The sequence below is a fragment of the Elgaria multicarinata genome, chromosome 1 (assembly GCF_023053635.1).
Source record: "Elgaria multicarinata webbii isolate HBS135686 ecotype San Diego chromosome 1, rElgMul1.1.pri, whole genome shotgun sequence".
Taxonomy (NCBI): domain Eukaryota; kingdom Metazoa; phylum Chordata; class Lepidosauria; order Squamata; family Anguidae; genus Elgaria; species Elgaria multicarinata.
The window spans coordinates 126,016,247-126,029,959 of record NC_086171.1 but is presented as its reverse complement, the minus strand read 5'-3'; the positions used below and the strand labels follow the sequence as shown (position 1 = coordinate 126,029,959).

The 13,713-nt window shown below is 40.2% G+C and overlaps 1 protein-coding gene across 4 annotated transcripts in view; it reads right to left on the bottom strand.

Moving 5' to 3' along the window:
• The window catches only part of EVI5 (ecotropic viral integration site 5), a 75,614-nt gene that overhangs the window by 22,215 nt on the left and 39,686 nt on the right, over positions 1 to 13,713 (bottom strand). For all 4 annotated transcript variants that reach the window (XM_063136330.1, XM_063136346.1, XM_063136338.1 and 1 more), the window contains 4 exons: positions 8,707 to 8,841; positions 7,565 to 7,705; positions 4,172 to 4,330; positions 895 to 1,041 (listed from right to left, as the gene is read on the bottom strand). In XM_063136330.1, the coding sequence (XP_062992400.1) occupies positions 895 to 1,041; positions 4,172 to 4,330; positions 7,565 to 7,705; positions 8,707 to 8,841 (582 nt within the window). The remainder of the gene's footprint in view (positions 1 to 894; positions 1,042 to 4,171; positions 4,331 to 7,564; positions 7,706 to 8,706; positions 8,842 to 13,713) is intronic.

Sequence of the window (13,713 nt, the reverse complement as noted above, 5' to 3'; positions counted from 1 at the left end):
GACAAATCTATCTATCTATGAATGGAAAGAAATTGGGTGACGCAGATTCTCCCTCCGTCTTCACAGTTATGTGGGTGCATCCTTGGCAGGTCCAGGCATCTGCTTAGCATTGGCCTAGTCTGGAAGATACATCAACACATCAGCCCCAGCTGCACCCACAGGCAAATGTACTCACACTGTAAATCCCACAATGACCTCTTAGAAAGGCCATGTGATTAAAATGTTATGAGCATAGCTCAGAAGTGGCAAAAAGTCACTTACTCAGAACACTTTTGAGTTGTCTGAATGGCTGTACTTAGATCTTTCCTCTGGCACCGTGCCCCCCGGCTTTCAACAGATTTTGATAACGCAATTCCTCTACTCCCACAACATTTGATGATCCAATACAACACTTTAGTATTATGAAGCCTAGGTACAAATCTCTGATCTAATTCCAAGAAGATACTGACAGCTTTAAGCTATCAACAGTCTATATGACTGAATTACCTGCATGTGACAAGGTTTATGCACGTACGCCAAGTGCAGTGTCACATTAATGCATAAACAGAAGGGCCACACTGAACACTTTATTTTGCCTTCAAGAAGGCACAATAATTCTTCAAAGCTTGTCCAGGAGATTTTCATCAGTTTCTAGGTATGCTCTCCAAAAGGCTATGTGATGGTATATAAATGAAAGTAAGATCATAAAGTGCATGATTTTTTAAAATCAAATATTCTGTCCACTTATTTGCCTAATGTATAAATGGTACCCAAATGTACACATATTTGAATTAAATCCATTATGTTCATCCCCAAAGAGCTGTCAGAAAAAGCCAATACAGCTAGTGTAGATTATGATTTTTTGAAGTGTATATACATATTTTTTAAAATATTTCATTACACCATTGTATGTACCTTGCATTCAATCTCTGCTTGCTTTCGCTTTGATTCAGCTAGCTGAGCCAGAAGTCCTTTATTTTGTGCAGACAGATGTTGGACCTTCCCTTGCAGGTTGGTGATCTCCTGCTCTGCCCTCCGCAAATGGTTGCTATTTATCTGGTTCTGATAAGGGGCATTAGCATGGGAGGAAAAGGGAACGCATTAGTCTTCAGACCTGTGCATTTGTAGCAGTCAATATCAGTACGCTAACGTAAACCTCATAGTTTGCACACTGCATAGCTTGCTCTGACACCACAATCATATCAATACATAAGTGCTTATTTGTTGCTGCAAGTGTTCCAACAATCCAACACTATGCGTCCACCATGCACAAGATGCTTGGAGACAAGAAACAGTTCTAGCACTTTCCCTGGAAAAGATGCTGGATACAGATGGTAAAGCATTCCAACTGGACTGTTCGGTGATGCACCTAGTGGTCTCGACCCTAAGCTTTAGCCGAAGAGGGCCGTTTGGATTCTCTGCCAGAAGCTGGTCATGGAATGCACTCACGGTCTTTTCCTTGCACTGTACAGTGGCTCCTAGAACTAGAGCATCTGGCTAGGAGAAGAACTGATAACACCACAGCTCTTGTAAGGGCTTGGCAACAGCTGTTAGTTATGGCCGCATGCGCACAAATCGCACTTATGAGAACTATTGCCAACCCTGAGTTGCCTACAAAAATACAGATTTCTCCTGTGAAGTCCGAAAAGACTATATATTTGCAAGTAATGTATGTCTTCAATGCTATCTTTGCACAGGCCTAGTAGATTTTAAGCACTCTAGAGTAACACAGCCAGTTCTATTTCTCAAGGAGAACGTTTCTTGCAGAACTATATTCTATGCTGTCTAACTATGTACACTCCACATCTTAAATGCAGTGTCACTTTTTTGGACAATGCCAAAGTGATTTTCCTAAAGGGATGCATCACCTGAACCAATTGCAGCAAGGCTTGGAATATAAGCACATGGTAGATACTTCAATTTTATTCATTTAGAGTGTACTTGAGCAGTCCAAATGCCTCCTATAACCATTGTAACCATTTCCAGTAGTTAGTTAGTTGAGTTAGTCTGCTGCAACAAAAACAATGACATGTCTTGTGTCACCTTAAAGACTCACAAATGCATTCTGGCACGAGCTTTTGTAGACTACAACAGACTGCTGTCTACTTCATCAAATGCATGGGTACCATGTATGCTGAATATATATCAGAAATGTCACGCCGCTGATGAAGCTGACTGTACAAATTTATGCTAAATTTGTTAGTCTTTAAGGTGCCACAAGACTTGGTTTTTTCTCCTAGATCATGTTTCTAATGAAGTAAGAAAGGTGGTCCAATGAAAAGTTACGCTTTCTTAGTGCAGGGCTCCCTGAGCTTTTTGATGTAGTTGTGTGTGTTGTTTATACAGAATGTATTGCTTATTCAAAACAAACTATCTGTATTGGGAATTAAGTGCCTATACATTATAGAATGCAGACATGTCACATCTGATAACATACATATTGTACACATGTGATCAGAAAGAACAACTACACCCCCTACTGGCTGAAAGGAGTAGTGAAACTAGTGACTTTTTGTTGTGTAGCACATGTAATGATTAGATTAGATTGACTGATTAAAGCCATGAATTGTTTTTAAGCTCCTGTTTTTATCGCTAGAGGATGCCCAGTGGTTTAATAGCTGCTTTGTATTTTTTCTGTTTAATTCGGATACTTTCAGTAATTTTGTTTTAATTGTTTTAACATAGTTGTTAGATGCCTTAAGCTTTTTATGGGATAGGCTGTTTAAATAAATGTTTTAAATAAATTAAAAAATGGAGGGGGTGTTTTTAAAGTACATGTATATAGGCAACATATGCTTACTTATAGAGAAGCTGGATCCAAGCTCAGTTTCATAGTTATAAAATATTTTACTGAAGATTTGACATGTATCTACCCACCATTCAAACTTTTAAAATATACTTAGCAGCTTAGATAGGTTAGGATGAACATTTTCACCACAATATTAACACCTGAACGTATCCAAAGTCTGTTCTATTATATCAGAATAAAATTTTCAAAGAAAAAGAAGCACAAAACCCATAAACCAAACTACAACAACTATGCTGCTATAAATCTCAATGAATATAAAGTTGTGCAAGATGGCAGTCCAGAGTTGAATACACACCTATGCAACACAGAACTTGTTCAAGCACAGCTAAGTAAGTTTAGAAAATAAAAGCAATTATTAAGACTTAGTGGAATCTCAGTTTAAGTGTAATTAAAAGTGAGAATCCAAGAGTACAACATGTGACAATCGAAGTTGCTACAACTACTACTGCTACTGCAAGATTTGCACCCCTTGCTTCCTCCAAAGATTGCAACAGAACTTCCATGGGGTATCCCATTTTTACCTCACAACCACTCTGTAAAATAGTTTGGCCTGTGAAAACATGACCAGTGCTTTTACTTTTTCCCCACAGGGATTTTTCCATTCACAAATTCATTAGTAACAATTAATAGATGCCAACTGCACATATCAAACAAGTTTGGCAGTTTCAAAGTTGTAATTAATGTTTTTCAGGTGATTATCCCTAACATGTATGTGAGAGTTAATACACATATATCAGTTGAAATGCATATATGTCTCAGTGTGAAATGAAACTAATAAGTAGTGACAGTGAAACTAGCCCCTAATTCTGCTGAAATAGTTGTCAGCATATCATATACAATTCTTTGTGGGGCTAAAATTTATTAGTGTGCCAACAGGTTTCAGTACCTTTGCGGTTCCCCCCCCCCCTTAAATTTAAACAATGTAAGGAACTACATGCTATTATCTTTACATTTTTACAAGTATTCTGATTAAAATGTCTACATAGTATGACATTTAAATCACACTAATTTCCCCCCTCAAATATTTCATGTCAAAAATTTGGAATGTAATGGGACAAAAAAAAATGGGGCACAGTTGTTTACTAAATATAAGTAAATAAACATGGACATACAATTTTTTCCCCAATGGAAATAACCCTTTGTAAATTAGTCAAATTTGCATAGGAACTTTCTGGAAAATTCTCAAAACAATTTTGGAAATCCTACATCACTAATCACTGTTACCCCATGAGCTTTAGACATAAGTGGAGCTTTGAACCTGCACTTCCCACATCCAAACATGCTATAAACTTCACTAGTGATTTTCAAACTTTCTGTCCTCAGGGCAATATCTTCCATGCAATATCTGACATTCAATATCCTTTGGGTGACTAGTGCTCTTACCTGTGTTTCCATTTCCATCATCCTTTGTTTTACCTCTTTCAGTTCTGCTTGAGTTTCTGCTTCTCGGAGCCTGACCGTCATGAGTTCATCTTGCAGTTCGTTTACAGCGTTCTTTTTAGGTGGGTCTTTCCACCTTCCAGTAGTGCGAACTAAATGGCGCTAAAAATATGGCTATGTTTTAACACAAACTCTTGCCTTGAAAATAAAATAAAAATTCTTCAACTGGGATTAAGAATACAAGGTTAACTAAACACTGAATACTCAGTTAACTAAATACTGAGTGAGCATAATCAAAAGAGCAGCAGACTTGGGCCTCAGCTAGACCTTGGGGTTCTAGCGGGACAGAGGGGTAAAGATCCTGCGATATTTTTATCGCAAGAACTCCCCCTCTGTTCACACATGGCACGCGATGACATCAGAGGGAGAGGCATCGCGCCCACCATTTTGTTTGTTTTTTAAAGAAGAAAAAATTCCCCTCCCCCCCCCACATTCCTGATGGGCTGTGTGTCCGGGCTCCTCGAAAGGAACTGCGAGGAGCCAGGACAAACTGCGACGCCCGGCCAAACGTTCCGCGGAGACTGCAGAAGAACTGGGCCTAAAGTGGAGGGCGAGATCCCAGGGTGAGGGAGGGATCATCCCTCCCTGCTCCCGGGATCCCCTGTGTGTCATGTGGACGTACAGGGATGATCCTGGGGATCGCCCCAGGATTTCGCCCCATCTAGCTAAGGCCTTGGTTATACAAATTGGAATATAAAGACTATAGCAGGTTTTTTTGTCAACCATGCATATACTCATAAGAACAAAAGGGCATGTCAACACTGTGAATGTTTTTGCTAACACTATAAACCAGGGGTGCAGAACCTCAGATTTAGGGGGACATCCGGCCACATCCTATTCCCTGGACCCTTTCTCCAAACCACCAATCCTGCTTTCCTGCATTTCTCCCCCTCCCAATTCTAAAAGGTTTAAATGACTTTTTTAAGGCTTAGTTACTAGCAGCAAGAATTTTGAACTAAAGCATTCTGGTATTTTGGGCCCTGCGCCTTTGGCCCCCTCACTGAAATGTATTTCAGCTTCTCTGAAATTCAGCTCTCAAGCTGAAAGAGGCTATGCAAAAACATCCATAGTGTCTCCTCATATTTGTGTCTCCAGGACAAGGCAGCATTATGTTGTAGTTTTACTCTTCCAAGAGCCTAAGTACAAAGCAGAGGTGGGGTCTGAGCTCCAAAACACAAAAAACATTCTCTTTAACTTAAACAAAGATGGCTCTGGAGGGCTGCACTTCTCTGTACAGCACGCTCCAGCCCACCACTTAAGGTCTTGGAGGGTCATCTATGGCAACTGCTCAATGTGAGATTGGCAGCCACACATGCCAGAAGACCTTTTCCTTTGCTGCCCCCTCAACTGTGGAATGATCTGCCGACTGAAATGCGCCTGCTGACTTCTTTGAATATCTTTAAGCAGGCATTAAAGACTCTATGATTCTGGCAGGCCTCTTCCCATTTAGAATCTTATTGCTGACCGTTATATATTGTTGTTATGCTGAATGGTTTGATTGATTGTTTTATCTTTTTAAATTGTTTAAAGTTTGTATGTCGCCTAGGGTATTCTGTATATAGGCAGGATATAAATGGAATAGATGATGATGATGATGATGGTGCTAGCCTCCCTGTTTAAAAATAAAAAAAAGCCAGGATGGCATGAAGCCATGCTAGAAATCCAGGAACGGATGTCAGACTGACTGGTCTGTAGTTCCCAAGTTCCTTTTTGCCCTTTTTGAAGATAAGGACAACGTTAGCCCTCTTCCAGTCGTCCGACACCTCACCCGTCTTCCATGATTTTACAAAGATAATAGACAAGGGTTCTGAGAGTTCTTCTGCTAGCCCCTTCATTACTCTTAGATACAGTTCATCGGGCCCTGGAGATTTAAACTCATTCAGGGAAATTAGGTGTTCTTTGACCATTTCTTTATCAATCTCAAACTGCAATCCTGCCTCCTCAACTTCTGCTTCACTTTTTCTAGGAGGGGGTCATAGACCCGCTTTTGGGAGAAGACCGAGGCAAAGTAGGAATTAAGCACTTCAGCCTTTTGTTTGTCGTCTGTTATCAATTTGCCTTCCTCATTAAGTAGTTGAACCACCCACTGATGATCTATTTAGATGGCTCACTAGTTACTTATCCAATATGGAGTAGTTAAAGAGGGATTTCTTGCATTGTATTTTGTTGTAATGATTTTGTTTATCCTTGCTTTTTGCCTTCCCTGTATTTTGTCTTTTGTGAAAAATCTTGCAAAATCTGTAATCCACCAGCAAATGTATTTGTATTGTGAAGCCTTAGCCATAGATGATCTAAAAGAAGTTAGCAAGCTTGGTTTTAAATTGCTTTAAAAGGGGGGAAATGTTAGCATACCCACCTCCATTTTTAACAGGAAACTGTAAAATCTCCATTGCACACAAAGCGAAATGTCACGTACCCGAGGGTGTCTTCAAGGATGTCTCCTGTGTAACTGTCTTATCTATCCAAAACAATAGCTTCATTGCTCCCGGCAGAAAGTTAACTTGGAGCAACTTACTGTTGCAAAGGAATGTTTTGCAGAAGATAAGGGGGGGCTCTGGTGTTACATTCTGATTGGTTAATGCTGCTACTGGGCCCTGCCCCTTGAAAGCTTTAATACTGTACCATATTCCCTATGTCTTTTGTCTGATTGCTCCCTTTGAAGAGACCAGGCCTTGATTACTAATCAATAAAGTGCTTTTGAACCCTCTGTCGCTGGAATGGTGGAGTCGTGCTTAAGGGCTATTTGGATCTCGTCCTTGGGTGAAAAGAACATTGATCTAACAGAAGCATTCCAAGGCTGCAATCCCATGCTTCATTGCCTCCCTCAGTGAGCTACTCAGTGGAAATTCTGAGTAAACATACTTATGAGAGGGCTGCCAGACTCAATGCTCATAGAAACCTGCATGTCTTCCAGAAGCTGCAAAGAAATGGATGGACATCAAGAAAAACGTCCTGACTGTTAGAACAGTACGACAATGGAACCAGTTACCTAGGGAGGTTGTGGGCTCTCCCACACTAGAGGCCTTCAAGAGGCAGCTGGACAGCCATCTGTCAGGTATGCTTCAAGGTGGATTCCTGCATTGAGCAGGGGGTTGGATTCGATGGCCTTATAGGCCCCTTCCAACTCTGCTATTCTATGAAACATAATAAAAACATGTTTACTAAGGGCCAGAAATCAAAATGAACTTTCTGCATCTGGAATTAGGACTCATTCACTCACTGTACCTTGGCATGGACCCTAGCCTTGTCCTATCCTCTCATCCACCGATCTGCATCATTTATTTCAAAATCAACTTTAGGGTTACTTTATTTGAATGCCTAGGTATGTAGACTTACCTGCCAGTGTTCCTCCAAATCTTTAACTTGTTGTCTAAGTTCTTTTAGGCCCATCAGAGCTTCTGCTTCTCTTAGCTTCACTGCAATCAATTCTTCTTGTAGCCTGACAATATTATTCTCATCAGGCAAAGAGCTATTCCTCTGTAACAAAATAAGCTCTTAAGAAATTGAGTGTATACATGGTACTGGCACCGCACAATGCATGACGGAATTGAAAGGTACTCAAGACCCATCAAGTCCCAAACCTGTTATGTTAGGGGTTGGGAGTATTCAGAGATACAAAAAGAAAAAGCACATCCACCCACCCCAAATAGAATGGCATTCATTCTGGAGGGAGAGTCTTACTTATATCTTCAAAGAAAAAATGCACCAAATTATCAAGAACTATAAATACAATGATGCGAGAGTTTAAAAGAAGGTGTGTTATACCAATGGTATCATAGTCTCGGAATAAAAACCATGTCTGGAAATGCTTCCGGATGATGGACGCATTTTTTAAAAAATAATCAAGGAGATCTTATACATATCTGCTAACCTATTAGTTCCGTATTTTATTTAAAAACGTATACCCTGCTTTTCTTTATAAACTCAAAGCAACTTACTAAAAATAATAAAATATGGAAAACAAAACAATTCAATTTTTAATTAAAAAAACCAGTTCAAATGGCCAAAATCAATTTTATACCTCAATTTAGTATAAAAATAGGAATAGAACTTTACTCTACACCAAATGTTTGGTGAAATAAGAAGGTCTTGGCAGCTCATTTGAAGCTTAGAGGAGAGAGAGCCAACCTAACTTTTCTAGGGAGCAAGTTCCACAACCTCGGTGCTGCAATAGCAAACTCCCCGTGTCATAACCCAACCAGCTGTGCTTCTGAAAGTGCTGGGACACATAGCAAGCCCTCCAATGTCCAACGCAGTGGGTGGACAGGATTATATGGGCGGATGTGATGCTTCAAATACCCTGGTCCCAAACCATTTAGAAACATGTAATTATTGTAAGAACCAACCTTTGGCTAGAAAGTTTAAATCAAAGCTGGCCCACATTTAACATTAAGCTTAGCTGCTACAGAAAGGTGGGCTACATTCTAAGGACTCCTGAAACTCTGCTTCGTTCTGCAGGGCATTCTGGGATGACTTGCCTTTTCCATATCAAGAACCTTATCTTGCATTTCCTTCAAGGCGCAGTGGGACTCTGCTTCGCTCAGCCTTGCTTGCACCAACTCTTTTTCCAACCGCAGCACGAAGTCTTCACTATAGCGGGAACTGGACTTGTGCTACAGAGCAAGAAAACCCAATGTTAGCATTAAGTGAAGGGAAGCAGGGATTTTAAACCGTGTGGACACTGTCCTCACAAAGCAAGACGGCAAGCATGGCTAAAGAAGAGGTCTACCGCTTGGAACAGCGTCACCTTCTTTCTGCAACCTATTTCTATTCAGACTTGCAGCACCAAAGCAAGCGAGGCCAGGACTTGTTCCCATCAGGGAGCCGGCACTCATAGATCACTATTTTGTATTGGATGCCTCAAGTTCCATTCAACGGAGATTTGTATAATACCCCAAACCTGAGGTTTAACAAGTACAAGAGGTTGTTTTTGAAAGCTGTGGAAGCACACCTCCGGTTTTCCCAAGTCTTGTTTCGATCACCCTGTGAGTCAGAATTTTCAGCACTTTGTGGCGCCACTGAAGATTTGTCCCAGTTGACAAAGTGTAGCCAATCCCGAAGCTATGACAGAAGTATTTAAAGACTTCAATATTTTTACTTCTCCAGCTAGCCATTAAGTCGTTGCGTTTTTCCGAGCAGAGATTATCTGAGTCAGCCAGTCTGCTGCGGTGACTAATGAAAGGTCTTGCACTCCCAGGCCATCTGTATTTGGCACAGCTGCTAGAGCTACCACTCTCATAGCGGAAAGGAGCAGACCACTCATGGCCAGCAGGAGGCTACTCTTCACAGTAACAGAACTGCATTTCTGCCACTATCGTTTGTTCCTGAGGGCCCTGGGGAGGGAATAGGAACATAGGAAGATCGCCTTGTACTGAATTGGACCATCTAACCTAATATTGTCAACAGTGACAAGTACTGACTTCTCCAGGGTTTCTTCAGCCCTACCTATACTGAAGAATGAACCTGGGACCTTCTAGATGTAAAGCATGTGCTCCACTACTGAGCTACGTCCCTCCCCCAACAACTTCAGGAGATCTGAGGGCTGGGACTGGGGCCACATGTAGCCCGTATGGGCTAACTGAAAGTAATGGGGGCTGTCACCAACCAGCACCTCCCCATGCCTTTCCCTAGTATCATCATCCCATTCAGGATTTCCCCATCCCCCTGCAAGTGGCAGGCAATAAATTAGAGAGGGGGTCAGAGAAACACTGAACATAAAATCATGGCATGCATTTCTCTTCCTATACATTAACAGAGAGACATGCGAGGAAGACTTGAACTGGCAGCAAATGTATTCCCCCTGAAATGGCTAGTTAGGTCCAGAGTAAAACTGCTTTCCTAGAAGACCTTGCCTATACATGATTTTATAGTGTTGTCAAGCTGGATTATACATATACATAGGCAACTGCAAGAGCTGTTTGGAATCTCAAATGCTTCTAGGATTACTTTCACACTATCATGAACTATCATATGCAATAATGCCACACTGGGGTTTGGTGAGTATTGCATTTTTTAGAAATATTACACACACCATTTAATAATACGGAACCAGCCATATAACCAGGATAGCACTCAGGCAGTGTTTATCTAAACTTTATTGTCTAGAGCAACTGAAAAGCATCTTTAAGAAGCATCTATTGATAGAAAACATACCTATTTAAACTAAATGCACATCTCTAGGGACAAGCATCTAAACCATGTTAGGTTGTTTTATTTATTACACAACCATATTTTTTAAAACAACTGTGCTGTATACAAAAGGGCATTCTAAAGGATATTTGTGAACACGTTCTTATTTTACTGATCTTTTAAGAAGTATTTCAAAATCAATCATGGCATAAATATACTTTATTTATAATACTTATATACCTCTTAATATAATAAAACCTCTAAGACCGCAATCCTATGGGTTGCGCCCTGGGTACTTGTAAGCCCCCCGAACTCAGGGACTTAGGACTACTCTATGCAGAGTTGCTGCAGCACAGAGGGGATCCTCTCCTCTGTGTTCTGTCCACCCTCTTCTTTGGCATGATGGATGATTTGGCTGCCTACCAGGGGGCTTTGGAGTGGGAGGAGAGGAGGCCACACAGTGTTGGAAGCTGCCTTAACCAGCTTCTGCAATCTCCTCTCTAGCCATGGGAACACCCCCTTTTCACCCTCTCCATGCTCAGTTTACCAAGCACGGAAAGGCACCCCCCCCCCCGTGGTTCACTCCGCGCTGGCTGCAAGGGGGCGGAAAGCGCTGTTTCCCGGGTCCAAACTCGGAGCGCTGTCTATGAGCTTGGAACTAGAGAACCAAAAAATCCTACATCCCCCAGACTCTATCTAGGAGACATGGGATTGGTCTCTAAATGGCTTACATATAAAATATCTGCAGTGCATGAAGATAAAAAACAATAATTTCATAATATCTTCACTTAGTTAGACTGTAGTGCCACACCTAAGTACACTTACCTAGACTAAGTGTAACAGGCCTGCTTTTAAGAACATGTACAATAAAAGTCCCAAGTGGGCAGTCCCAAAATCAGACTTCTTCAGGACATCAGTTTTCATTAAAAAAAAGAGAAGAAGGTTCCAGTCACCGTGGCTTTGAAGTCTGAATATGTGCAGGCAGATTCCAATTTAAAAATACTGGGTGTTTTATATAGCTCACTGTTCCTTCCTGTAGTAGCTATCCTCCATTTCTCACTAAATTCTGCATAGACCAAGACTCTTGATGAGCAAGACCATGCAAACTCTTTTCTTACCCTTCATTTTATCATCTTGACCCACACTTGAAACTGCTTTCTAATCCTCTTATCTACCCTACCACTCTAAGAGAAAGCGATTCGATTCACAGCTAACCAGCATCTCAGCCGGTTACTATATCCTACATTACATACTAAGCAATTCAAATTCTTCCAAGGCAACAAAAAACAACAACAGGAGTTAAAATGAAGCACAAAGCATAGAAGCTTGGGTTTGGAGAGCATCACAACTAGCGACATTACTGACCAGAATTTACCCAATTTGCACCTCCCAGAACTGAACGCAATTTGCGGTCTGAAGTCTGTACATCATCAAGCTTGCGATGCAATTCATGCAACAACAAGAAATGCATTAAAAGTGCACACATTTGGAAAAATGCCCACAAAAACTGTGCTTTAGAAAAATGTACATAAACATGCTTTGGTCACTGGGAGAAAAACGCACACATTTTTTTAAAAAAGCACACAACTGATGTGTTCATTTGGAAAAATACACATGGATTTTTGTAGGAAAAAACAAAGCAAAGCTCGCAATCTGAAATGGACGTTAGTCAGAACGACCTTAAGGTCAAAATTAGAACACCTCGACAAGCTTGAGTTTTTCTGATTTGCACATCCCTAACAAGCTCAAACAGCTTTCCCAAGTACATCGCTACCAGTTTCTATTATTATTTTATTTATTACATTTATATACTGCCTCATAGCTGAAGCTCTTTGGGCAATTTACAAAGTTTAATAAGATTAGATTAAAAAGACTGAACATATACACAATTTTATAAGAAAAGCATAAAAACAGCTAACATTTAAAACAATTTTTAAACACTCAGCCAGGCCAAAGCTCGTTTTGGAGTCAGTTAAAATTCAACATATGCTGTTAAATGCCTGGGAAAAAAGGAAAGTCTTAACCTGGCGCCGAAAAGATAACAATGTTGGCACTAGGCAGGCCTCATCAGGGAGATCGTTCCATACTTGGGGGAGGCTACCACAGAAAAGGCTCTCTGCCTTGTTGCTGTCCTCTGAGCTTCCCTCGGAGTAGTAACCCGGAGGAGGACCTTAGATGTTGAGCGTAGTGTACTCTACATACCTAACAGCCTCTGACATAGAAGTAACCCAAACCAATTATTCAGACCCGTTACATTTCTATTTCTTCCCAATACATGTCAGGTACTCGCATGTATATTTGCCTATCTGTAGAAATGTAGTTTAATTCTAAATCTGATTATAAGATGTGAAGTCAACAACATGATGAAAGACAAATTGCCTTATTCCCGATATAGACATTACCACCAAGTTTATATTTACGAACAAGGCAGAAAGCTTTCCTGATTTGGATTATCAGTTCCACTATTATCACTTATGCAAAAAAAAAAAAAAAAAAATTATGAACGAAATTTAAAAGCTACTAAGATTTTTTGTATAAAATTGAAATTCAGAAGACTTTTATGTATAGTAATTTGTTACTCTTCTTTTTATGGTCCTCAGAAAAAAAAGAACTGTGGACAAGCAACAAGAATGAAGTCACAAAAGAATTCTTTAGGAGATGATCATATGAAGGAAAGAAACAATTACATTAACACACATTTAATATTGTACGGATTATTAGGATGTTTTAACAATGTATATTATGTTCTTAATTCAGTTTTATGTATTTTATATTTACTGTTGTTCCCCGCCTCAATCAAAATGGGGAGGCGGGTAAAGAAATAAACTTTATTGTTATTATTAGGATGAAACCTTTTTTTTTTTTTTTTTGGTGACTGCTAAATCATGGGCAACATGATCTTAAGATATTCACTCAGAAGTCAGAAGTAAGTCAATGGGACTTACTTCTGGTTGGTATGCTTAGGATTGCTGCCCAAGTGTCAAATATAACATTCTATGTAGATGGGCATTTCCACTAGGTGGTGCCCTGCAATTTTAAAATGGCTCACTCATTCCCTGCGAAACAACTGAGCTAAGGCTGATCACTGCAAATCCTAACGACCAGCAACCAGATCAGATAACCTCTGTTGTCACTCTTTATATTAAACTGCAACTTAATAGCCTTCATTAGCATTATGCATACATGATATTCAAGGGAATGTTTTGCAACAGATGCTATGGCACTGGTTTATAAAAAAGAACATGCAGAATTTAATATACACAAGGAGTTATTGGCATTGGATACAAATACACATGTTTTGGGTGTTTAATGCATGCTGGAAGATCTTTGAAATTTAAGGACATGGTAGAACAGCT